At 33.2% G+C, this 27,964-nt stretch overlaps 1 protein-coding gene across 1 annotated transcript; it reads left to right on the top strand.

Annotated features, from left to right (window-relative positions):
• The first annotated feature begins 41 nt into the window (after positions 1–41).
• On the top strand, positions 42–27,178 carry LOC117687876 (receptor-type tyrosine-protein phosphatase alpha). Its single transcript, XM_066068846.1, has 28 exons — positions 42–184; positions 2,470–2,703; positions 6,077–6,328; positions 11,145–11,279; positions 12,294–12,431; positions 14,055–14,186; positions 14,625–14,762; positions 14,961–15,095; positions 15,982–16,119; positions 16,855–16,949; positions 17,234–17,346; positions 17,463–17,542; positions 17,727–18,013; positions 18,204–18,291; positions 18,470–18,543; positions 18,754–18,790; positions 19,624–19,721; positions 21,664–21,792; positions 22,151–22,299; positions 22,493–22,628; positions 22,779–22,925; positions 23,085–23,178; positions 23,833–23,906; positions 24,005–24,139; positions 24,439–24,558; positions 24,983–25,125; positions 25,496–25,631; positions 25,851–27,178. The coding sequence occupies exons 1-28, from the start codon at positions 112–114 to the stop codon at positions 25,926–25,928; spliced, it is 3,588 nt and encodes a 1,195-aa protein (XP_065924918.1). The 5' UTR covers positions 42–111; the 3' UTR covers positions 25,929–27,178.
• The last annotated feature ends 786 nt before the right edge of the window (positions 27,179–27,964 follow it).

Raw genomic sequence — 27,964 nt, 5'->3', positions numbered from 1 at the left:
TTATGTTAAAAAACAAACCACGGCCGCATTAAACACCCCGATCGGCCGTGACTTTGAATATCTCTATTCACTTCCTGGTAGACAGCGAATGTTAGTAGACTCGACAACGCCATGACTGGTCGGTCCGTGCTGGTCAGCTGTGTCTGGATAGTACTACCATCCATCTCTACTGTTTTGGCATATGGTAAGACATTTTTCTATTATTTCATCTGTTTAATTTGATCAGTTTTGTTATCGTTTGCTAATCTATGTTGCATTGTCTTCATAATATGTAAGTACCTGCTACAATTATCTATTAATCAATCCCTGGCCATAGGGACCGTTTGCTAAGCATTCTTTTTTTTTGGGGGGGGGGGGGGTTAAAAATCTTTTTAATTTATATTTTTATGCAATTAAAGTATGAAATATTTTTTGAACATGCTTTGCTTCTTTATTAGGTTATTAAATATACCGGTAGTATATATACCATAACAGTATAAAATTATCTTCTATTTTACTTCCTTAAACCTAGATATTTTCTCTGCAACCACTTATTTGGACCATATCTTACAATCAGTTCTTAACAAACCTTCGCACTTAAAAACGAGCAATTTTGGTGAAATATGCTAGTTAATCTGACAATCATTTTTTTGTAAACATAACTAGTGTATTTTCGTTTTAGCTGACTGTGTATGACTATTCATTATGGAAGGTGATCATCTCATCAGCTAAATCTCTGTCTTATTTACTTTCTGGGTTGAAACGGAGCTTATCTTTGTTAGATAGAACAACAAAGAGAGAGAGAGAGAGAGAGAGAGAGAGAGAGAGAGAGAGAGAGAGAGAGAGAGAGAACGGGTAACATATAAGGTATAAGTGTACTATAAGTATATTAATTGACTATACAAATTCCAACTCTAAATCTTGTTCTAGAATGGGACTTTATATCAATACTTTATATTTAAACAGAACAGTCACGTAGCATCGTTTTCAAAGGGGTTAAATAAAAATTAAATAGCGAATATTCAAACGTGATGTTGAGAGTGGCATTGATTTCGTTGCAAAAACAGTAAATGTGGTAAAATGGGATTATAAAAGAGCAACAATATACAAATGTAGGTATTTGAGACCAATGATATGAAAATTTAGGCGAGATACAGCGAGATATAATTTTTTCATTTGCTACGAAACGAGTATATGGGACGAATTCTATCGTTAAACCAGGTCCCTAGGACATCTGTCATTTTAACGATAAAACATTCCATCTTCTGGCCCCCTTGCTCCCCCTGCCCCCCCCCCCCCCGAGCTTAGTGCCAGCATAGCAACAAAGGGAGGGGGTTCTTTCATCGAGTGATTTTCCAGCCCAGGGAGCAACTATACAGGGATTTGTGAAGACAAAAACAAATCATCATGCTATCAACAAATTAGAAAATAAATTCCAGATTTTTTTTATTTATACATATTTTTTCAATGTGCGTTAAGTGTCTCGATGCTTAAAAATATTGATGTACTTTCATAACTCACTTTAAAAAATATCAAAGTAGGTTAATTTGGTCCAAAATTTAACTCACTTTGAATTTTTTTTTCAAAGTTCTTATCAGAGTCTTGCACCTTTTTAATATCAGGTAATGCACTCAATGATGATCTTAAAGTTGTTCACCAAAATTATAATTTTATATTCCTTTTAGCAAGATTTCTGGCAGAGGGATGGTTGTCATTAAAATACTTTAGTTTTTATTTTACTCCAGAATGAAACTTAATTAATTGCATATATGAGATTCCTCGACATGCCTGTCAATGGACTATGGTACTCAAATGACCGTTTAGGCATGTTGGCCTCTTGTTGTTGTTTAATTGCATACTTGTAGGATGTTGAAACATGAAAAACACTTAGTGATTATGTTAATAACACTATTGTATAGTTCCCTCTGGTTGGGATCGATTTACATTTTTAAAAATCAAAAAAAATATTTTTATAGGTATTTGAATATGTATGAAATTGTGTTAATAGAAATCTTACTTTATACATGTATTATGTGTATCATTTTGAAGTTTTTTTTATACATACATGTATATGACTTTTAATTAGCATATGAAACTCCGTTCATCATTTATTGTATGGAGATACATATTTACATAAGATATATAACTTGTGCCCAATCCCGTAACAATATATTACAATAACATATGTTTAAATAAATCTTATTACAATCACGTACAATCGTTAACTAGTCCAGTAATCTGTCATAAAACAGCTATACAGAGGCTTCTTCAATGCTCTAAAATTTGAATATCATTGAACAGAAATAAACCAAAGGAAGTAGAAAATTAAATCAAAAAATTTAAAAAAAAATACGAAGTAAAACATTAAATTTTAGTTGAATATGTACCACGTTTACGTTTTATTTTTGAGTTAATCGGGTTTTTTTTCTTAAGACATTAATACCAAGATTTTATTCACAGCTGAGATACCATATTAACATTGTTTTACAGAAAATCTTGCATTGAACAAAAAAGCATGGCAGCAGCATCCTTACAACGGTAACGACGAAGTGTGGGGGGCGGATCTTGCTGTAGACGGACGGTATACAGACCTGTCAGCCCATGGAGGACAGTGTGTGATATCAGGAGTAAGACAAACAACAGCAGAATGGCGGGTAGATCTGGGGGAAGTACTCAGTATACACCATATCTTTATACAGTACAGGACGGATAAATTTACCTGGGGTAAGTATTTTACGGGTAAAATGTACTAGTACTTCTTACCATAAAATTATGAAAAGGAAAAGTAATTATTAGGTGATCGGTTACATAAAAAAGGCATAATTAGGATTTTAGATTAATCCTTTTCTTAAATTAGAGTTTATCATTTTATTTTTTGTTTGTACGATGCCCTCGGGGGAGGGCATATTGCTTTGCTGCTGTATGTCTGTCTATCTACCGGTCGGTCCACCAACAGCTTCCATTCATTTTCTTCGCAGAGGTTGCACATACTTTAATGAAATTTGTCATACAGATTTATAAGAATAATGAAAAGGAATCTAATTCTAAAACCTTGTAGCTTAGACCCGTCATACTTGATAGGTAATTACATCTTATTTTGTAAACTACCGGTATATCATCCATAATTTTTTTATTCTGAGTAATTTTAACGTCATCCGTAAGTTAAAAAGGTCAATTTCATTTTCATGTATACTGCTCAGAATAAATTTAAGTCTTGTGCACACTATCATATATGTTTAAGAAAAGGGGGAGGGGGCATACGTGTTTCACAAACATTTCCTGTTTGTTCTTGTATTTCAAATTGACAACCAAAATTATCGAGCTTTAAGTGAAATACAGGGTTTTTGATTCTTTAATATGAAAACAAAACACGTTTCATGATTTTTGTTACATATCGAAAGCTAAAAAAAAAATAATAAACCGACTTTGACTAACACAGAAAAACTTGTAAGTGTGACAAACAGAAGACAAAAGCATTTCCAGCCAGTTTGAATAAACATGCAGACAGTTTGACACATTCAGTCCTTGCTTACATATATAACTGGCAAATAAATTCTGTAAAATGTCTGATTATTAGTGATATTGCAAATTATATTTTAGAAATACAATATTGTAGAAAGGACACTTCAATTCTTGTTGTCGTAACAAAGATCTAGGAGCTTAGGGCTGCTTTTTTTCATCATATGACTCGATAACCGGTGCTCAATTTTCTAATGACAGAAATTTCATGTTAAATCTTTTTGAACACTGAAAACGTTAAGGGGGCATGGTCACGATTTGGGTCAAATTTAGAAATTTCATATTAAACCGTTTTTAACATTGAACATTAAAGGGGCATGGTCACGATTTAGGCGAAAATCTATCTTCTGTTTCTATTATTTACTCTGCTTTAGAAATGTTTTTATAACGATCATGTGAAAGAGAGTCAGTCGTAGAGTTATAAGCAAGATACAGGGTTTACAATTCTTTGTCATGTAAACAAGGCTCGTGTCTTGTTTTTGTTTACACTAGATGATACCCCGCGCAAGCGCGGGAATCATCACTTTACATTATTATAATATAATGCTTAATATGTTGAACCATATTTTTTTTTTCATTTTTGTATATACTTTGTCCAAATTTTTCCTTATCTTAACCCTCTAATACGATGGCCGATATGGGCCGGACAAAAAGTAGCCACGAGTTGCGTTTGATTTGCCGGCAATTCTTAGATGCCGGCAAATCTCAAATGTGGGCAAATCTTACTTATTGTTTAATTAAAATACCAGAGGACATAGAGGTCAAAAAGTCTCGTTGTCTTAATTGACAAAAGGGTTTGACAAAAACATGGCAGTTTTCTTGCAACGTGCATTATTAATTACATTAAACAGAACGCAAGAGCAAATAAAAAACAACGGCACCCTAACATCCAGACATGTTTTAAACTCATTAGAACCCGACACTCTTAATGAAGTATTTGGTCAATTGTTTATATATTATAACTAATTAAGAGTGTTTCGAGGGTATTAATAGCACATGTCATTTGCAGAAATAGTTTCTTGCATAATAGGTTCAATTTCTGATTGTTTTAAACCTCTTTTTTCGAGATGAATTTTAAAGTTTTTAAAAATACTTTGTAATACAGCTTGATCACTAGTATTTCTCAGATGTCTGGTACATTCTCCTTTAATTAGGCCCTTGAAAACTGATGAGCTATGAGCACTTTGTCTGTGCAGGTATTGGAAGCTGTTAGTAGGTTTGATATATGAACGAATGTCTAATCGCTGGCTTTCTGAGAATCTTGTTTTCTTGTATATGGTCGTGTATAAGAAATTGACACTACTGTGAGATAATTCATAAGTAAATCTTAGATATTTATGGCAAGAGTTCCCTATGTCAAAAAATTCTTTGAATTCATCCGGGCTTCCATTAAATAGAATAAAGCCGTCATCTCTATATTTGCCGGGATAAATAAGTTTCGAAAGGCCCTCAACAATGTCGGCGCGCAATTCCCCCCTTACTTCTTCTCATACTTTGCTTCTGTTCAACCCTTTCGACCAATTAAGATACCTTGACTTTTGTAACCTCAATATCTACTGGTATTTTAATTAAACATTAAATATAAGATTTCCCACATTTAAGATTTGTCGGCATCTAAGAATTGCCGGCAAATCAAACACAACTCGTGGTTACTTTTTGCCGGCATTTCAGGAATTGGCGGCAAATCAACCATAACTCATGGTTACTTTTTGTCCAGCCCATATCGGCCATCGTACTCTAAAGTTGAAATAAAAAACAAACTGCATTGTTGGATATTTAGAGGAGCGGACAGGAATGAAAAATCTAAACTGAAATGGGTAATATACACATATACATGTACGTGGCCTTAATCCAATTTGTTGTAGCTGACTTTTTATTCTACTTGTATTTATTTCAAACCAGTGAATAGGTATTTAGTGTATCTCTCTCTAAAATTAGTTCTTTAGGTCAAATTTCAATATTATTTCTATTACTGTCGCAAAAAAGAATTTCAGATAAACCTCATCCTTAAATAAATTTGTATGTGTATAAATAAGCCTTTAACATTCTAAGACGAGAGTTTAAAAAATAATTTGTTTTAAAATGTCCCTTTTTGAATCGATTAATTGTAATTTTAACGGAAAATTTGACTTCTTTTATCTCTTCAGTTTTTGATTACCTTCAAGTTTTTGATCAGCGCGTTCTCACGGGTCGTGTGCAATGCAGTATATTAATTTATCATAGGTACTAGAACACATGTGAAATGTTTTGGTTTTATATATTTAAACCTGTAGCCATTGGCTACTATTTATAGCTGATAACCTGTAGAGCAGGTATTCAAGTTAAGCACGATTTTCACTCATTCGAAGGCTTTTCTTTGCCGCATTTACACAATCCCCACCCACCCACCCAACCACTTATTTAGTGACATTTAAAAATCGAAGGACTGTGCACTATAAAATGTAAAAATTCTATGAACTATTTAAATTATTTTTTTCATTTGGATAACAAGGGAAATGATTACTAATTAACAGTGAAAAAACGTATTGTCTTGCCTTAGTATGATATGCAACATAATTTAAAATCAATGTTCTTTTAGATAGAAACAATGGCTACACTGAGAGATTCCTGGGATACTCTGTTTACATATCAAACTCAACCAATAAAGAGGACGGTGTACTATGTTTTAAGGACATCAACTATACCAAAGCCACAATTCCCAATCCTACAAACATAACGTGTAGCACACACGGGAGATACGTCATCTACTACAACAACAGGACCAACTCTCCGTATCCTGTTGGATATTCTTTGTACGCTTTCAACGAACTGTGTGAACTGGAGGTTTATGGTACGTAAAGGGTTATTTCCAACAATGTATTTCTATAACATAAAATTAAGTAAGGATCTAGAACATTTCCTCATTTCATTTAAAGGATCCTCTATAGACCATTTAAATGTCTTAAAAACTCCAAAACATTATATAACATAAAGGTGCACAATTAGAGTAAGTCCGAAATATTGGACGTTTTCCTGGCACATTTAAATAAAATCGACACATTGTCACAGACCATTGACTCTATTATGGAACGACTTGAACTGGTTGAAAATGGGGAGCTATCCAGTAGCTAAAGAATTAGTTGCTCATCTTGATGATAGTGCCCAGGCTGTAGCGGCGGCTCGCTTAAAGAATAGAAAAATAAATAAACCGGGTTTGGTGAAAATCAGCTTTGCTAGGGTAGATCAGAAAATCCGGGTTCTGAGGGCTAAAAAAAAGAGAGATTTCAGATTATCGCTAGGTTTTTCTACGTTCGAGTAAAAGTCACACGGAGAGGCTGGTCGAATTAAACGCTAGAACAATCTTGAATGAAATGCCTAATGGTAAAAACTTCAGGATAACTGCAAACGGCCGCATTGTAAAGAAAACAGACCAGGAACCAAGCACGAGAGATGAAAGTTCGCGTTAGGAATTACCCCGACCCATTGAAACTATAAGGATAGGGCATCTGAACGTCTGTGGTTGGACAAATAAAAATCATGATCTAAGGGTAGAAATTATCAAATATACAGATTGTGACATTGTATCAATTAACGAAACTTATTTATTGAACAAAGAGAATCTAGATTTAGATGGGTATCAGTGGATGGGTCTGAACCGATCTAACGTGCACGTGAACGCACCAAAAGGGTCCGGTGAAGTGGGACTATTTATCAAAAACCATCTATGCAAAAACTATAAAGTAGACATTATAGACAATTCATTCGATGAAATTCTAGGTGTTAAATTTACAAACAAAATTTCAGACTATGTATTTGTTGTGTTTTCCTGCTATTTACCACCTGAGAGTTCACCATGGGGCCGTGACGCGTCATCCTTCTTCTCCCACCTCCTTACCCAAATTTACATCCAATATGATACCGACTCTATATTTATATGTGGTGATTGGAATGCATGCATTTCAAATATACCCGATTTTGACAAGGATCTTGATACTATTTCACCTAGGCTTACTATTGACAATGTTCACAATCAACACGGAAGCTCGTTTCTAGAATTCTTAAACGATTGTAAATTCTGTGTATTGAATGGAAGATTTGGCAATAAATCAAATGACTATACATTTCAATCGACAAGAGGTCATTCCGTGGTTGACTATGTATGTGTTCCTCGTGATGTGTACAATCAGTGCTCACACTTTCAAATAATCTCTTGTGGTGACATTGTTGAAAATGCTGGTCTAGTACGCATGCAGGGCAAAAACTGTGGAATACCCGATCATGGATTTCTCATATTTGACTTTATGATACGTGATTTTGAAATGCACATCCGAGTGAAAACACTGTAACATCATCCACACGTCCTATTAAAAAATATAAACTACGATGTATCCCTCCTTCTTTCATGTCTTCTGTAAACGTAAGAGGAAGCTTATTGAATATGGTTCGGATCATTGAAGCATGCCGTGAATCACAAGAACCTACACACAGTTATGTAACGTTATAACAAATGAAATGGAGTGTAGTATACCGAAATTTGATTGGTCAAATAGGTCGCGGAAAAAATTCCGTACACATAAACCCTTCTGGAACAATGAGCTCACTGAGCTATGGCGACTAGAGAAAACATTCCTAAAACACAAAAAAGAAAATAGCGTAAATCTTTCAGTGAATACAAAAAGGCTCAACAGGAACTCGACAAACGGATGCAGGCACGTAGCATCAGGGGGGGGGGGGGGGGCATGGAGGGGGGGGCTGCCCCCCCCCCCCACTTTTTCTCGCAGCAACAATTTTTTTAAAATCTACATATACAAAATGGAATTATCATGGAGTTGCCCCCCCCCCCCACTTTTTTGGGAGTATGTAGAAAATGGATATGAATTGATATGAAAATAAGGAAATGAGAAGTGAAATTGAAGTTTGAAATATATAGTACGCCAGCCCCCCCTTAACTTAAAATTGTCCTTTTTTTTGCTTGTAAATTTTTTTTGTATGAGTCTGCCCCCCCCCCCACTTTCAAACACGATGCTACGTGCCTGGGATGCGGTTCTATCGTCGAAAATACAACTTAGATCTTGCTATAAACCTTGATAATTTCTCTTCAAATAATCCCAAAAAATTTTGGGAAGAACTGAAGTCTCTTGGACCAAAAAGGAAAAATGAAGTACCGACAGAGTGTTATACTGATGACAATGACAGGTCTATATCTAGTGACCCCACTTATGTGCAAAACGTTTGTAAATCGGAATTCAGTAACATATAATCCCTCCACACATGAAGCCAGCAATGACGCCTTTCTCCAACGTGTCAACGAACCGGTAAACTTCATGGATAATGATATGCTGGACCCCCTTAGAGAACATAATCCTCACCTTAACAGACCTATAGAACTCGATGAAGTGAAAAATGTTATTATGAAATCTAAAAATGGAAAATCCTCTGGTGTAGATGAAATTCCATATGAAGTGCTCAAATGCGATTGTGTAATAGAAGTTATTCATCGCCTCTTCATGTTATTTGAGTCCCATATAATTCCCTCTGTGTGGCGACAAGTTATTATATGTCCTATTTTAAAAGATTCTAACAGTGATCCAAGAGTACCGCTTAACTATCGAGGAATCAGTCTATTATCAACTATTTATAAAATGTACAGTTCCATTTCAAATCATAGATCGGTATCATATTTAGATAACAACCTGCTTGTTGATGAGCAAAATGGATTTCGACGTGAACGCTCTTGTGCTGACCACGTTTTTACACTTACCAGTATTATACAGATAAGAAAAGAAACGTTTGTTGCGTTCATCGATCTACAAAAAGCTTTCGATACAGTGGACCGTGACCTTTTAAAATTATCCCTCTTAAATAATGGAATCGACGGGGATTTTTACAATTCAATAAAATCTATTTATGGAAACACAGTATCGTGTGTAAGAGTCAGTGAGTTGTGTACTGACTGGTTCTCTACTTCAGCTGGCGTACGACAAGGAGACAACTTATCACCGACCCTCTTTGCTCTTTTCATCAACGATCTCGCAAAAGAAATTAAATAACTGAGGAAAGGTATAACATTGGGCGAAATCAATTTAAGTATTTTATTGTATGCCGATGATATTGCTCTTTCATCCGACTCAAAAAAAAATTTGCAAAAAGTATTGGATACTGTGTCTTACTGGTGTGAAAAATGGCGTCTTCAAATTAATATGAAAAAATCAGGAATTATACATTTTAGGAAAAGAGGATCTCGAAGAGATTTTCAGTTCCAAATTAACAGCAAAATTCTCCAGTATAATACAGATTATAAATACCTTGGTGTAATATTTCATGAAAAACTGAACTTCCTAAACAACGCCGATACTTTATCAAAAGCTGGTGAACGCGCTCTCGGCTCGGAGGCATGGTTTCCAAAATTGTGTAGGACCAGTTTTGAATTATTGTAGTGAAGTGTGGGGCCTCCAGAATTATCATTCTTTTGAAATGGTACAGAATTTTTACTTAGGCGTTCACAGATTAATTTACACCTTTACCAGCGCTACACGGGGAATTTGGATGGAAACTCTGTTATCATAGACAATGTATTAACGCCATGCGATTATGGAATCGATTGCTAACAATGGAGAACGATCGGCTAACAAAGCGTGTTTTCTTATGGGACTTTAATCAAACTGGTTTATCTAGATGGACATCACGCATTAAATCACTATTTGAATCCATGAATCTGTTATATATTTACGATAATTTATCAATCTGTGATGTTAATGAATTTGAAAACAAGCTGTTTCTTACGTATGAAAATGAATGGTTAGGAAAGATAAACCAACTAACAAAATTGCGTTTGTATAAAAGCATTAAAACACATTTTAAAACTGAAAATTACCTTGAAATGAACATTTCAAAATCTCAAAGATCTATTTTGGCACAATTCAGATGTGGGATACCCCCGTTCAGAATTGAAACGGGGCGATATAAGGGGGAACCTTTCGATGAAAGAATATGTAATCTTTGTGTATTATATGAAATAGAAGACAAGAGTCATTTTGTATTGAATTGTACAATGTATTCTGATTTTAGAAGGGAATTATTTAATAATATAGGATATAATCTAACACTGGTAATGTCTAATTTAGACTGTATTATTTTTCTACTGTCAAATTTTCCGAGACAAACCTCTAAATATTTACTCGAATCTTACTTTACAGACAATCATTATTGTATAAAAAACGCAATGCGTAATATGTGTATATATGTTATAATTGTATTTGCAGTGACATATATGCCCAATGGGCCGGGTGTTTCATTATCTATTTTGTATAACATTTTGTAATTTGTTATTACACATGTCACTATAATAAATTATTTACTTACTTACTTATAAGATAAGATAAGATATTCTTTATTTCCTCCACATTATTGGAGAGTATTATGATGTTTAACATGAAACTAAATAACAAAAAACAATAGGAGAAAAATAAACATAAATGCAAACATATTTACAATCAGTTCAGGAGAAAACTCTATTATTTTAAATTTTTCTACAATCAATAACAAAATGATCCCACAATAAAAATTCGAATTTCGATACACAAATTAGAATTTTTTTCCACATAAAGTGAAAAGTAATTAATTTATGCCCTTAAATATTTTAATAACACTATTCAATTAATATCAAGGTTGCCCCACACCAGGATATTACGGGGAGAACTGTTCCATACCGTGTCCACAGAACTGTTTTTGTCACATCATTAATGGGACGTGTCTGGATTGTGTTGCTGGATACATGTACAAAGAAAACCAGTGTGATGAAGGTAATATGTCCTGAAAGGTCAAACAAAGCTTTTCGGATGACTTTTTGTCCGGTGTCCGTCCGTTTGTCTGTCTGTAAACCTCTTCGACTTCTTCACCAGAACCTTGGGCCATTTTAAACCAATTTTGCACAAAGCAGTATTGGGTTAAGGGGATTCAAGTTTGTTTAAATGAAGGGTCATACCCTCTTTCAAAGGGAGATTGTTATGAATCATTGAAAATTTGTTGGTATTTTTCAAACATCTTTTTATCGAAAAACATTTGGATAGAAAATTTGAAACTTTTGGATCAAATATATTATACAGCAAAGAAAAAAAACTTTCAAATCTTCTCAAAAACCATTTGGCCAGAAAAGCTGAAACTTGTGTGGAATCATCCACGCTGAGTACAGATCATGATTATTTAAATCATGATCCCTGGGGTAAGGTGATGCAAAAATGGAAAGATTAAATAAATTCTTTTTTTGAACATATAGTGAAAAATCATCTCAAAAGCGAATTATTCATGAAAGTTGTAACTTTAGTAAAAACATCTTTATGTAATGTTGATTTTTTAAAGTTTGTTCAAATCCATTGGGAAGAGAGAGGAACTCGAGGTAAGAATGAGGGTTAAATTTTTCGCAAAGAAAACGTCTTTTCAAACTCAAATGCTATTCCGAATTTTTGGAACATGGAGTTATCGTTCGTAACAAGAGTTATCTTTTCATTAGAGCAGGTAATTTTAAAGCGCTATGTAACCAGGGTTAACAAATGATTTTTAAAAAGATACTTTTTTTCTTGCACCGATTGTTGGTTTTTGGTGTTGCAAAGAGACAATTGTGCAAATAAAGGATGCTGTTCTTATCCAAAAACATTAGGGAGTTTGTCGAGCGGGTTTAATTGTACAATCTACCAATAATTAATGCATTTGCTGACGGTTAAGTGTGTAGTTTCAAGAGAGGGTCACTGATATATGTACATTAATTGCAAAGAGAAAATCATATTTGATGATAAACTTTTGATCAATATTTTTTACAGAATGCAGTGATGGGACATACGGTCAAGGATGCATAAATATATGTGGTAACTGTAGTAACGGTGATCGGTGTAATCACGTGAACGGAAGTTGTCCAAACGGATGTGACGCAGGGGTGTTTGGTGATAAATGTGATCAACGTAAGATAACGCAAAATATAAAGCACTAAAAATGGCTAACGACACGAACAATTAATTTTGTCAAATTTTGGGACAACCAGTCCCTTCTTCAGGAAAAAAAGAAATAATTTGTTGTTTTTTTTTCTAATTTAAAAAAAAAATATGAAAAATTTATCTTTATCTATCGACTGTCAAAGTACTTGTATTCCTATTGCATGATACAGATGAGTAGGGGAAAACATGTACATGTAATTATGTGTAAAATAAAGAAAACAACTTTCAAAACATCAAACGTAATATGATAATAGGGACGACAGCTTAAATAAAAAGAGAAAGATTAAAAAAAAAAAGTGAAAGAGATTTTATCGTATAGGAAAGAGATTTTATTGTGTGTGTGTGTGTGTATATATATAATATATATATATATATATATATATATATATATATATATATATATATATATATATATATATATATATATATATATATATATATATATATGATCTCTTATGATTTGCGATGATATATGATTTTTATCCAACTCGTGTGTTTTCTTTCACCGAGCCTTTTTATCACATTTTTTCCACGTCTTTTGGTAAACCTTATCTTTAAACCTTTATTTCTGTTAAAGTTATAATCGTGAGCCGCTCAACACATTCACTGCAAGACTTCAACAACTTTACACAAGTAAAAAGTTCCTTGAACATTGAACAGGGAAACGTTAACATTTCATTTTTGAACATATCAATTCATGTAAAAAATAAATAAAGTGACATTAAATGCCGTTTAATGTACAACTCCACTCTTTTCAACTTAAATTAATTAATTTTGTACTTTTTCATTCTACGTCAATCAGCCGCCTCAACCTACGTAATGTTTAACTATGATGTCACATGACGTAAGAACACACAGTGGAATATCAAAAATTTATCCCATGAGTAATATCCACCGTATATTGAGAAAAAGATGTGACACACACACACACACACACACACACACACACACACACACACACACACACACACACACACACACACACACACACACACACACACACACACACACACACACACACACACACACACACACACACACACACACACACACACACACACTTTCTTTTTTACGATCGCTTCCTTCATAACCCGCATAAATAATCAAAGAAAGCATTTTGTTGTTTATATGAACACCCTTCTTTTCACTAATTAATAAATTGAATACGAAAAGTAAGTAAAATTCACTAATTAAAATTACTGTTAATGTACTGTTAAAATACAAAAGTTTGTTAGCTAAAAGAAACGGCCAAATCGTCTTCTGTTAGACTTTGAGTCTGACATCATCATGATAACTTCGTGCAGTCCGTGATTTTTCTAAGGTCGCTGTAGGTTTTGACAAATCGATAAACAGGGCGTGTCAATTTTAGTCCTGTCAGTTTCAGTAGATTTCGACCAAACGATAAACGGGGCGTATAAAATTCAGTCTGGCTGTTTCTATAGATCTATGCATTAACTGTAAGTTTCCGTGAGAAATAGAGGAAATAATACTTGGTGTGTGTGTATATATATATATATATATATATATATATATATATATATATATATATATATATATATATATATATATATATATATATATTATTGACAGCCTGTCCTTCTGGTTGGTATGGACCGAACTGCACAAACCAATGTGGCATAAATTGTTACAGCTGTAACAGATTTAATGGGGACTGTGAATTTGGATGTTTGCCTGGATGGGAAGGAAGAACCTGTGAAGATGGTACAGAAAGATTATCTAGAGTACAAATGTATATTGATATATATTGAAAGAATTTTGCTTCTAGTTTGAAATACAAATCATTAAACTGATTGAATATATTAAATGAACTATGTATGATTATTATAATCATTATTAGAATGTATATTATTATTTGAATACTTTACTTTAAAGTTATTTGATTTGCTATATAAAGTTGTTAACATTTTGTACCAACTGTTGAATACATGATAATATTATGAACGTCATAAGCATAAATCCGTTAGGTTTAATTTTTGTAATATGTAACGCATTTTTTCTAAATATGATTATGAACTGCGTATATTATAGAGTGTAGCCCCCAACTCATTTTAAATTAAACAATACATGTGAGTTTCATTTTTATTTATTGAATATTTCAAACTTTCTGATCACAATTAATGTTATCTTCAATGTTTTTAGCATGTGGTGGGAAAATGTATGGGGTCAATTGTTCAGAGAAATGTGGCACATGTTTGAACTTTGAACAATGTCACCACCTTAATGGGACTTGTATGAAAGGATGTGACAGAGGATTCCATGGATCTAGTTGTATTGAAGGTTATTCAATGAAACACTATTAATCTTTTAAACTAGAACTTGCAATTATTTTACCACTACCTGTTTGACATTTGAAACAAGATTACTTTGTTCGAACACCTTTTTTAACAAGTGAAATTATATAAAGATATTGAGAAAAATCAATTCTATAAAGGGATATACATAAATAATTTTTTTAAGTTGTTTAATTTTCTTTAGAATGTTCAAATGGGTCGTATGGATACAACTGTAACGATACATGTAGCACTCATTGCCATGTGTCTGGGATGTGCGACAGGAAAACAGGACATTGTTACTGTCAAGTGGGGTGGAAACCAGATACATGTGACTCGCGTAAGAATTTAACAGCGTGACAAGGTTGTCAAATTTTTACTTCAACCTAGGTATCCTATTGCAATTGTGTGTGTCCGTCGTCGTATATATCCAAACCAGGCTAACCAAAATCCCTGGTGTGCGATACACCTACAATGGTTTTTAATAAATGCCAGATGGTGTTAGAATTATAAAGGTTGAATACTGAAAAGCTTAAGCATGAAAAATTAGTAAGGTAGGCTGTTTTGTTATAAGGCCCTAGGGTGGAGAGTTAGTGCATGGCCCCTTGTTGTGGGTTGTTTTATGCAAAATGTGTATAATAGCCATTTTTACTTTATCTAGGAAAAAATACACAAATAAAAGCCATAATGAAAGTTAACAAATACGGAAAAATCATTTCCTTTCATAGTCTTGCACCTTTTCAATATCAGGTCGTTCACTTTATTATGGTCTTAAAGTTTTTCACCAAAATGATAGGTTTCATTGCAAGATATTTCAGGTAGAGAGGGGCGGCCATTACAATATTGTATTTATTTTACTCCAGAATAAATAAATGTATATAAGATATTCCTCGACAAGTATGTGTATCAGGTACGGTACTCAGGTGACCGCCACTGCCTGTTGGCCTCTTGTTTAAAATAATAAAAGAAAGCAAACAAAACAACAAAAGACTTAACTTATATAACTGGTATGCTATCATAGTACATATACTAGAATGAACTTGTTAGATATTGTTAGGCAAAACATTAAATAAATGTGCATATATTCACATGTATTTAATATTTGTTTCTTCTATTTTTAAGAACTGCATGATTAGATGAGTCCATTAATTTTAATAATAAATATTTATAATACCATCAAGATTTATCCGTGAAATACGACTTCACTTATCTAATCACATTCATAGAGTGTGCCAGTAATACGTTCGGCCAGAACTGTTCCGAAAGGTGTGGATATTGCCTGGATGATGAACAGTGCCATCATGTTGACGGCAACTGTACGAACGGGTGTGAGCTCGGATTTTATGGAACCAACTGTATGCAGGGTAAGAGAGATAATTGTAGATCTTTGCTTTAGTAATATTTAAAAAAAATTATAGCTGGGTTATTGGAATATGTTTAAAAAGATATTTATCATATGATTGTCATCACATCACAAATATAATGCAATTATTTTAACGAATTTGTTATTAATATGTATTTAATTTGCGTAAAAAATATTATAATCTGTCCCAAGATATTTATGCTGCACATTTGGACGATTTTTAATATAAAAAAAATACACTTACCTGTGAAAGAATAGCAATTGGAATCGATGAAAGGGAAACTTTCCAAGATAACCCCATTCACACACTTTCATTTTTCTCTCGTAAAAAATTCACTGGAATGAAAACAGAATTCCTACGGAAAAATTCTTAATAGGGAATGTTGACATTTTTCTCTATTCGGAAGTCTCTTGGAATACCTCGCACAATGTTTCAACGTTATCATCCGTGCTTTATTATGGCTGATGCAAAGCAAAATCCCCGTAGACTTTCTATTTTTAGCCGTGTTTTGAAACCTGACAAGCTAGAGGGGGCGTTTCAAAAGGGAAATCTTGGGATTTTTTTATACTAATGAATGTACATCGTCTGAATCGAGAGATATAAATAAATATCGAATAATTTCAAAAATATGCGGCAAAAATATCTTTGGACAGACTATAAATGTATCTTTTTTTAAGATCGACCTCTTGTAATATACAGTATATGCAGGGTTCTTTTAACCTTTTCTTGACGTAGAATGTCTCTGGGGGTGGTACGGTTATAACTGTAACGAGACATGTCAATGTGATCGGAATGTCACCTGTGATCCACGTACAGGAATCTGCCCTCAGGTAAATACATTTTAAAATTACCTTACATAAACGAAAGCAAATCATTCTTAACATTCTCGTCGATACTAATAATTTACTTTTGAAAGATATTAAATAGGAGGTCTAGGTACACGTATATATGTATAGCTATTTTGGAAATAACGGTTAAAAGATTTACTAATAAATGTAAACATTATAATTTATTCTCAAATTGAACTGCTGGTAAAATTTCATAGCTGAACCAAACGGATGAAAAAAAGATGAGCAACGTTTATGAGATTTAAATATTGTTTGTACATGTACAGCTTTCCGAACATACAACCACGCCGCCGACAGACAACGTTCCGATCATTGCTGGGACTGTAGCGGCACTGGTCATCGTCATCGCTGTTATTGTTTCCATCATCGTGTTCAAGAGGTACATATGCTGTTTGTTGTTCCGACTGCTTTATTCTGCCAATTCTAACGAGCTCAATATATTATGAAATGTTCTTCTTATGTCAATATAAAATTGCTCATATCAACTAAATTCAGACTGAGAACAAGCGTACCTAAGAAAAATCAACAAAAACAAAGAAGAGGAAAGAAATCGGAAATGGAAGAGAACTTGTATTGTAAGTTGATGTGTATACGGAGTAGACATAATTATATTTGTTCAGGCGCTGTTTGGAACTCAATAAAATTTATAAGTGGTGTATTGTTATTGGCTTGCATAAATATCCTTTATGCCAGTTTGTAGAAATAAAAAAGAGCCTTCAATTCTCTTTACCTATACATGTAATTACTAAATCTTTTTAGTGAACAATGATGCTGCAAAGCAAGGCTTTACCAACATTTATGAGAACACAGAACCAAAAGATAAGCCAGCTGCAAAGCGCACCACAACACCAACAACCAATACATCATCAACTGCGAAAAAATATGACGTCAAAGATGACGACGATGATGAAGAAGGTATTGAGAATCCATATGGTGATATGTATCTAAACGAAGAAACCATATTAGATATCCCAATTAGTGAGCTTGAAAATGTCATCGCAGAAAAGAAGAAAAATGAAGAAGATGGTTTTAAAAGAGAATACGCGGTAAGCCACAGAAATTTTATTGATAATTGTTTGTATACGCGACTCGTATTCGTGTATTTTGAATGAATTTCATGACTAGTTTAAAAACAATACACTTGAAACCAGCGAACCTTCATAATCACACAAGTTTACGTTATGCGATTTTAGATAGTTGAATACATTTTATCGTGAGTTTATTTTTATTACACAGATGTTGCCTCATGGAGAACAATATCAATGTGATGCTGGGAAATCCCCGAACAATCTGGCAAAGAACAGATTTAAAACAACATTCCCGTGTATGTTATTAAACATTTATATTTAATGATAGTTATAATAAATACATAAATTTGGTTCTTTTCAAACATCATTTTATTACAAAACTAGACTTTGCAAAACTGTTAAGATTTTAGCAACTTTTAATATGTAAAAAAAATTTAACAAAAACTTTTAAATACATATGTTGTCCTAATGTAGACGATCACTCCAGGGTCATTCTAAGAGGGAGCGGCGAGGCATCGTCTGACTACATCAATGCTAACTTCATCAGTGTGAGTATTAAGTTAAAGAAAAACAATGGTAAAAAAACTATGTTTCTTATCTGTGAATGATATTAAATTAATAGTTCATTAAAACATTCAATTATTGATACAAATATTAGTACGTTGTATAATTGCATTTTGATCATCAAAAAAACAGTACAATTTTACTATTTATTGGCAACATGCATTAATTATGGTTTTCAATTTTTATTTTCTTAGAGTACTGATTCTGAAAACCAGTATATTGCATCGCAAGGTAAAATTATTAAAATTATAATTAATTAAAATTATAATAGTAATCTAAAATTGATTGTAAAAGAGAGAACCAATTTTATTGCGAAACTAGCAAATATTCTTCGACAACAGGCAATAACCTTGTTGGTAATAAAGTTTATATAAGGCAGATGGAGAAAATGATTATGCAAATTTCTTACCATGTCATGTATTCAATTCAATTCATTTATTGACAATTACCATGTCGGCATACAGTCATGAATATGAGTTACATAAAACAAAACATTAAACATAGCATGGAAAAGTTAAACATTAACTAATAAATCTTCAATGGACAAAACATTGGGTGAACACAACTAGGCTTGTGTGAAGACTATTATTGGTATTGATAAAATTTTTATAAGTGTTCATTGTTGACTTTCCATTCTAGCGTTGAAACAGTTTTTTAGAAAACAACATATCCTTCTAGCAGCTGTAATGTGTTTAGAATTGACAAGTTCCTTAATGAGATTGACATTTGTATATGTGTTCACATTAAATATATCATTATAATTCAATCTACATTGGTCATATTTTGAACAATACAATACAAAGTGTTTCTCATCTTCAATAAACAATTTGCAAAAATTACACAGACGTTTTTCTCTTTGAATAGGAGGTTTAGAATATCTACCAGTTTCAATAAATAATGAATGAGCACTGATTCTTAGTTTTGTTATGATAGATCTGTCACATTTTTTAAAAGGTAGTTTTAAGTATTGTTGTAGTTCATATTCATTTTGGTTTACAATTTTGCTATAAAAAGATTTTTTTTTCAAATAGCTAGTAACGCCTTTTATAATTTATTTTGGTTAGGTCCTAAACAGAACACGTTAAACGACTTCTGGACGATGATATGGCAAGAAAATGTCTCACAAATTGTAATGCTTACAAATTTAAAAGAGGGCGTCAAGGTTAGTGGATGAATACATTTTTTAGGTCACCTGAGTCACTCAGGTGACCTATTGCAATTGGTCTTCGTCCGTCGTCGTGCGTTGTGCGTCTGTGCGTCGTGCGTCGTGCGTTAACAATTTTACATTTTTAACTTCTTCTTGAAAACTACCAGGCCAATTGTTACCATTTTTGGTGTGAAGCATCTCTATGGTAAGAAGAATCTAAATTGTGAAATTTATGGCTCTACCACCCCTGGGGTGCCACGGGCGGGGCCAAATATGCAAAAAAAGCCAAATTTTCAAAAATCTTCTTCTCTACTTCCACACATGTGAGGAAAAAACTGAATGCATGGTTATAATGTCCATGAGGCCCTCTACCAAAATTGTGAAATTCATGACCCCTGGGTCAGGGATTCAGGCTCTAGGGTGGGGCCAATATGGCCAAATAGTAAAAATGTATTAAATCTTAGAAAATCTTCTTCTCTACTACCATATATATTTGTTAAAAACTAAATGCATGATTATGATGTCCATGAAGCCCTCTTCCTAAATTGTGAAATTCATGGCCCCTGGGTCAGGGATTCAGGCTCTAGGGAGGGGCCAATATGGCCAAATAGTAAAAATGTATTAAATCTTAGAAAATCTTCTTCTCTTCTTCCATATATATTTGTTAAAAACTAAATGCATGATTATGATGTCCATGAAGCCCTCTTCCTAAATTGTGAAATTTATGACCCCTGGGTCAGGGATTCAGGCTCTAGGGAGGGGCCAATATGGCCAAATAGTAAAAATGTATTAAATCTTAGAAAATCTTCTTCTCTACTATCATATATATTTGTTAAAACCTAAATGCATGATAATGATGTCCATGAAGCCCTCATCCTAAATTGTGAAATTCATGACCCCTGGGTCAGAGGTTCAGGCTCTAGGGTGGAGCCAATATGGCCAAATAGTAAAAATGTATTAAATCTTAGAAAATCTTCTTCTCTACTATCATATATATTTGTTAAAACCTAAATGCATGATAATGATGTCCATGAAGCCCTCATCCTAAATTGTGAAATTCATGACCCCTCGTTCAGGGGTTCAGGCTCTGGGATGGGGCCGTCAGGCCAAATAGTAAAAATGTATTAAATCTTAGAAAATCTTCTTCTCTACTCCCATATATATTTGTTAAAAACTAAATGCATGATTATGATGTCCATGAGGCTCTCTACTAAAATTGTGAAATTCATGGCCCCTGGGTAAGGTGTTCATGCTCTGGGGTGGGGCCAATATGGCCATATAGTAAAAATGATTTAAATCTTAAAAAATCTTCTTCTCTACTCCAACACATGTGGGCAAAAAACTGAATACATGGTTATTATATCCACAATCTCCTTTACCTAAATTGTGAAATTCATGGCCCCTGGGTCAGGGGTTCAGGACATGGGGGGGGGGCAATATGGCAATAAAGTGTTAATGCATATAATGTTTAAAAATCTTCTTCTCTATTCTCACACATCTGTATTTAAAAAATACGACTAATAATTATGTTTACCAGGAAGTCCTCTACTGAAATTTTAATTTTCATGTCCCCTGGGGTATAGGTTTTGACTCTAGGGCAGAGCCAAAATGGATGTATAGATGTTAATGCATATAACGTTAAAAAATTATCTTCTTTACTCCCACACACCTGAAAGGAAAACTGAATTCATTATTTTGTAGACCAGATCTTTTAGTTTTTCACCAAAATTATAGGTTTCACAGTTTGAATTAAATGTGGTTGTCATTACAAATTTATAATTTTTCTACTCCAGTATGAAACCAAATTAATTAGATGCATATATGAGACTCCATGACAAGTTTGTGTATTGGATATATGCTACTCAGGTGACCGTTAAGGCCAATTGGCCTCTTGTTTAATTTAAAGATTTAAGAATCTAAAACTGCGTTGATTTAAAATTGTTCTCCATAAAATCAGATTAAATGTACCCATTACTGGCCGGAGGAAACGAGGGCTCGACTTTATGGAAACATTGTCATCAAGAATGTTGAGGAAAAAGAATACGCCTTCTACATCATCCGAAAACTGACGGTTTCCCTTAAAGAGGTACAGTTCTAACATTATAATGATATTAAATATGCTTTATTGCAAAATCGTATGTAATATGCTATTGGTTGTGTAACAACCTATTTGATTTTAAATGTGAAAAGTTTCTGTCTTTGTGTGTGTATCATTTTATTCTTTTTAAAGATTCTCGTTCGTTGCTATCAAAATTGTATGACGTACTCTTAATGTATTTTCTGGAATAGTACATTAACTCCTTTTATATAATAATTATGTTCTTCTCCCCGAGTCGGCTTTTATGTATATATTTGACAATGATAGGTACAACATAGTTTTATTTATGCAAACGTATAATAGTGTTATGTATTTAACTCAATATGTCTATCATAATAATCGTTAGCAAAACAAGTCACGTGTTGTTACGCAATACCACTACACTACATGGCCTGACCATGGTACCCCGGACCCTCTTTCATTGGTTGTTTTCCATAGCCACGTGATGAGAACAATGACCAATAGGAATAAATCACCAATACTTGTACACTGCAGGTAAGATGATCAAGAATGATTTTTATTTAATTTTTAAAAAGGAACTTCATGCAGTAGTCACTTTGATGAAATAAATTAGCCTGTTAATACTGACATTCTAAAGTGGTATATGATCGGATAAGTCAGAAAAATGGCATACTTGTTTCGCGGAAAATGTTACAATAGTTGTTTTAATCTTCTTTACATATTGTAGCGCAGGGATAGGTCGCACAGGAACTTACATTGCGCTGGATGCTCTATACAAGGCGGGTAAAGCGTCCGGTAAAATCAATGTAGCTGAGTACGTAAAGATTATGAGGGCAAACAGAATGAACATGGTCCAAACTTATGTAAGTCTGTCATGAAAATGTAAAACTTTATTACGTGGAGACTTATTAATCGAGTACATTTTTTAGTAATCGTGCTCAAACCTCATGGAGAGAAGATCTTTTTTTTTAAATTTCTTTAAATTTAGTTTAGAAAAATAATTTTGTTTTTAGGAGCAGTACATGACAATATTTTTGGCGCTGAACGAGGAATTTAAAGCGGCTGTTGAGACACGGAGTCTGCCTGAGTTCACGGAGAGAGCCCAAAGTCTGGCTGGAGATCGCCCAGCCAATCAAACCGTCATCAGAAAGGAATTTGAAGTACTCACTTTCAAAGATATTCCTTTTTATTGTTTGTAGAAGCAGACTTTGGAGTTACATAATATAGTGTTTGTAGATGTAGACTTGGTTTTGTGGTTATTTAGGAGCATGTGACGTAGTTCGTGCGTTGTAAGAGTAGTTCATTTATACATTCTATAGAAATTGATGAAAACACGACCAGAGTACACTGGTACATATTACAAGATGTCTAAACAGCATTTTGCGGACAAGAAAGGACATACTATACTACCATGTAAGTAATGATCAAATTTTAATTATACAATAAAACGAACAAAAATATTTTGGTAAAATTTGAAAGATTTACAAAAAGTGTTGGACAAAATCACAACGATAAACATTATTAAGATAACAAAAAATATTTCACAGATAAATTTTGTTTCTGAAAAATGAAGGTTATTAAATAAAGTTAGATTGAAACAAATTTAATGGAAAGGGTTGCAAACCTTTGCTTAACAAATGACACAGTTCTTAAAATGGGAAGTACTGAAAACAAAAGAAAGAACTGGACTCAAAGATTTGAAATATTTCAGCTGGTTCTTCGAAAAAAAATAATCTTTTAATGAAAAATAATTAATACATACTTTAAGTTAAAAAAAATGAAAGATTATCAATATTCTACATTTTGTACTCTAAATCAGTATTGTAGAAAATAATATTTTTTATTAAAACTTATGAAATTTTGTTGATATTCAAGATAAACCAACACCCTAGCAAAGTTTTATTGTTATTTCAGGTTGAAGAGAAATTGAAACTTTGAATTTAATTGAATTTTCCATGGCAATCATCAAATATTGTTTTGATATTTCCTTTAAAATTTTACCCTTTCAGATTAGTTAGTTTTGAAATATTTCTCTTCTAACAGTTTTCACTTTTCTTTTTCTTCCAGTGGACAAGTACAGTCTTTACCTTACGTCATCGGTCGCAAAACGAGGAAACTACATCAACGCGATCCATGTATCTGTAAGTCTATGTAAATTGAGCAACATAAAAACAAACTATCAATATGGTTAATGTTTACGATCAAGATTTAATTTGTTATCTAATGTTTATTCTGTCAGTCCTACCAACAAAATAGGGCGTTTATAGTGACGCATTATCCGACACCAGAGGACGCTGTTGACTTCCTGCGCCTGCTCAATGATCATGAATCTGATACAGTCATCTGTATGAATCCATTACATGAAATTCAATCGGTGCGTGCATCTCTCTCAAACAAAATAAATACATAGAAATGGTGGTAAAAAGAATCTGTTATGCTCATTGGAACATAATGAACCAAGTTTTAACTAAACTCTCTCTCTCTCTCTCTCTCTCTCTCTCTCTCTCTCTCTCTCTCTCTCTCTCTCTCTCTCTGGGCGTGTTGGACTTTCTAACAGAAAAGAGAATATTTGTTACTCTTGTTTGTCATCATATCATTCTGAAACAATTATAACTCATTTTTTCAATATCTAACAAAACAACTATTCAATACCTATCCTTTATTTTCTTGTAGTCCAAGACATGGTTACCAGAAATAGCGTCCACCAAGGACGTGCCGCCGTTTGTTGTAGAACACGAGTCTGAGATTGACACCGGGGTCAAGGTCACAACCGTCAACATCATACACGGGGAGGTAAAGTTGAACACATGGTAGAACTAAAATATAGGAAAGATCTTATTTCTTGTTATTAAATACTGTTTATAATTCAATATCATCATGTATTTATTTTGAATTTAGAATTCTTTTGTACAGAGAAAATATTTTACATAGTACTTGATACTTTTCCACTGTTATTTAAGGAGGCTGGATGGTCAACAAAATTAACAATCAGATCTACCTTAGATTTTAAGATATGAATTGTTAGGCTATAAACTATTATTTAACAAAGAAAAAATCCATATTTTTTTTTTTATCTTTTATTAATTTTGGTTTTTTCCTATAGTTTCCTATAGAGCTCTTCTTCTTAAGGAGACCATTATAGTCTTAAAATGGCCGCGACAATCGAGCCCTCTTAACTTCTTACTCTTAGACTTAGTCTTGTTTACCCTTTCTGTAGGAGACTTATCATCCCGTGACAGTTGTAGAGCCGACAGGACCCCTGAAATCCAACGGAACGACCAAAGATACGTCGTGTCTCCGAAACTTGGTGTCATATGCTCTCAAACTTGGCGCAGACACTCCAATCACCATTGTCAGCAAGTAGGTTAACCCAGACTAATAAATAATGCTAGCATACTATCATCTTAATGCTTGAAACGAATCATAACGGTGGAAATAACCCAAAACTCCCTCCGCGACATTGAGTATGTTTTAAATGTTTGAAACGAATTACTAGTATACTGGAGGTAAATACCAGATTGATTCTTCCTCGATATTAAGCATGGTAGCACATATTATGATGTTAATTATAGTGTATGTAAAAGTACTATTCCTTTAATTAATTGTATAATATATAGTTCCTGTATCACATGTGAATTAAGAATAATAAGACTGATTTTTTATCCTGAAAACAGTTGAAAGTAGATTTTTTGAAATGATTCGTTTCATTGTTCCGTTTTCTTTCATACAGAGATGGTGCTTCACTATGCGGTGTTTTCTGTGCTGTGTTTAACTCCATACAACAAATCATTATGGATGACAACATTGACGTGTTAACAACAGTCAGACAACTACAGACAAGGAGACCAGAGTTCTGTTCCACACAGGTATAATGTTTGGAATCTTTATATGTACTATGTATTTTCATTGAAGCTATATCATATATAAATTTTAAAACAAGCAGACTAATTAAACAATTGAAACATCATGTAATGTTGTTTTAAGTAATGTATCAATGTAATAACAATGTAAAATATCAAAGCAGATTAAAAATGTTTGTTTGGTCCTAACATATTCTAGCGTTAGTTGTATAATTTCATTGACAGGAGGAGTATTCCCTGGTGTATTCAACTTTACAGGATTACATTGAAACAACATCAGAGAATGTTTACAGCAATCAATAGAAGGACATATTGATGTCGGTTCTGTGAGAATTCTGTAAATCGCATTTAAAAAGAAGAAACAATGTGAGAAATCAAGTAGACGATATTCGATGTATAATTGTTTTAATTCTGTTTACTGCCAAAGGAAACACGTGTCTATGAATGTATTGTCAGAAATCCTATCTGCAAGAAATGTTTTATTCATCCAATAGACGCACTGTTTATTTCCTGTACAGTATTCCTATGATTTCTATGTTTCCTATGTTTTCCTATGTTCTTGTCATGTTTTGCACACGCACCTTTTTTTCCTATGTATGCATGTACCATCCTCCCCACGTACCTGCATTGCCATTACATAAACATGTTTATTGTTGAATGATTTCTGGCTGTTAATTTCTAAGATCCTATTTTTATTTTTGATATCATTGATTAGATGATTAGTTGCATTTTGAATATTTTTTCATTTTAAGCTTTATTTCAATTGATTCTCTGTTACATATTTTCAAATCATTCTATGAACTGTTAAAACATATAATTGGATTTGCACATATAGCTTTGTGTCAGTTAATGAAATCAATTTTGCACCCGTCTGATTAAGATGACACAATTTTGTAGAGACTGAAAGATATATTATATGATAGACCATCGCTGAAAGAGTCTATAACCAATTTTTGGGGGGTTTGATCTTAATCAACTCTCTTATGCAGTACTCGGGAACCGGAAGTGAAACAGTGTTTAGACCTACGCACAAATCATAACCGCTGACAAGCGATAAATGCGATGTAATGTATTCAGAAGCATTGTTTTTCAAGGATATTTACTTACTGATACAGAGTTTGATGAAATTAATTCTATCTATAAATATTACACAACATGATTCCTATTGTGTTTTATCATAATTCTTGTCGGAAAAACACACAAAAATTCAAACCGGTATTAGAAAAAACCTGCATCATTCTAACACAACTAAGAAACTACTAGCCATTTGAAATTATATATAGTTTATTTAAAACAAATATTATCCATAAAATCAACTCCCATCAGTACCTCCGTACTTTGATATTATTGATGTTTCTCGCATTATCACCGGTGTCAGATTGGTTTGACCAGTGTGAACCAGCATTGAGAGAATTGTCTGCTTTACACTGTGTAATACAATACCGCAGTAAAACGTAATTAAACTTCGTCTGCTGTAAAGAAATGAATTCTTTGATTTGTTTGTTTTATTAAGATTTATCCTATTTTCATTGAATAAATTGTCATATGCTCTCTTCTTGAATTGTACTAATCATGTATGTAGCATGCAGAAGGATACTAGTATAACGAAAGGGAAATTTTTGGTTGATACGCTTTAAAATTGCTACAACTATCCAGCCCTCTTTATGTAATTCATTGAGAATTTTTTTTATAAATTTTGAAAATTTTGAACAAAAGTCCAGTAGGATTTTGTAATTCCCTACCGGGTTTAAGGAGGCTGAATTGTAAAAAAAAACAAAACAACCCCCCCCCCCCCCCAAAAAAAAACCCCAACCAATTATATAATTTTATTTTCTCGTCATCATGATTTTCAAAAGTAGATATCTTACCTCGCGGGTATGACAATCTATTTAAAATTGTAGGAAATTGTTTATCTTTTGTAAAAGACCTTTATGGAAGGACTGCGAACGATAGCATTGTATAGCCGCCTAACTAAAAGTCATTTTTTGAAAGTTGTCTAATTAAAGTTAATTTTTTATAATAATGTAAACATTTATGTATATTTTCATTAAATATAAATGATTTGGTCAAACAAAGCGAGATAACTTTGTATTTTGGGTTAAAATAGCTCATTTCATAATAGAAAATAACGGAAAACGGAAATGTTTTTTAAAACATCTCCCCCCCCCCCCCCGTGAAACAAATATTCCTTTTGAGGGGTTTTAATTATTGTTATTTAGCATATTTTTACCAAAGGGTTTGTTGTTTCACGGGGGGGGGGGGGGGGGGGAACACATGTCTAAAGACCGAAATACATTCCAAAAAAAGAATTTTGCTTTGTAAATTTTCGAAAACTAATT

The sequence above is a fragment of the Magallana gigas genome, chromosome 1 (genome assembly GCF_963853765.1).
Source record: "Magallana gigas chromosome 1, xbMagGiga1.1, whole genome shotgun sequence".
Lineage (NCBI taxonomy): Eukaryota > Metazoa > Mollusca > Bivalvia > Ostreida > Ostreidae > Magallana > Magallana gigas.
Note: the sequence above shows the minus strand (reverse complement) of the source record. Positions and strands in the feature narration are given on the sequence as shown.

What these genes read in the sequence shown, in the direction of transcription:
- LOC117687876 (XM_066068846.1), top strand. Translation starts at nt 112, where the DNA reads ATGACTGGTCGGTCCGTGCTGGTCAGCTGTGTCTGGATAGTACTACCA. An exon ending in TGGATCTAGTTGTATTGAAG is followed by an intron (nt 14,763 to 14,960) that starts GTTATTCAATGA and finishes AATTTTCTTTAG; the next exon opens with AATGTTCAAATGGGTCGTAT. An exon ending in GTACAGGAATCTGCCCTCAG is followed by an intron (nt 16,950 to 17,233) that starts GTAAATACATTT and finishes GTACATGTACAG; the next exon opens with CTTTCCGAACATACAACCAC.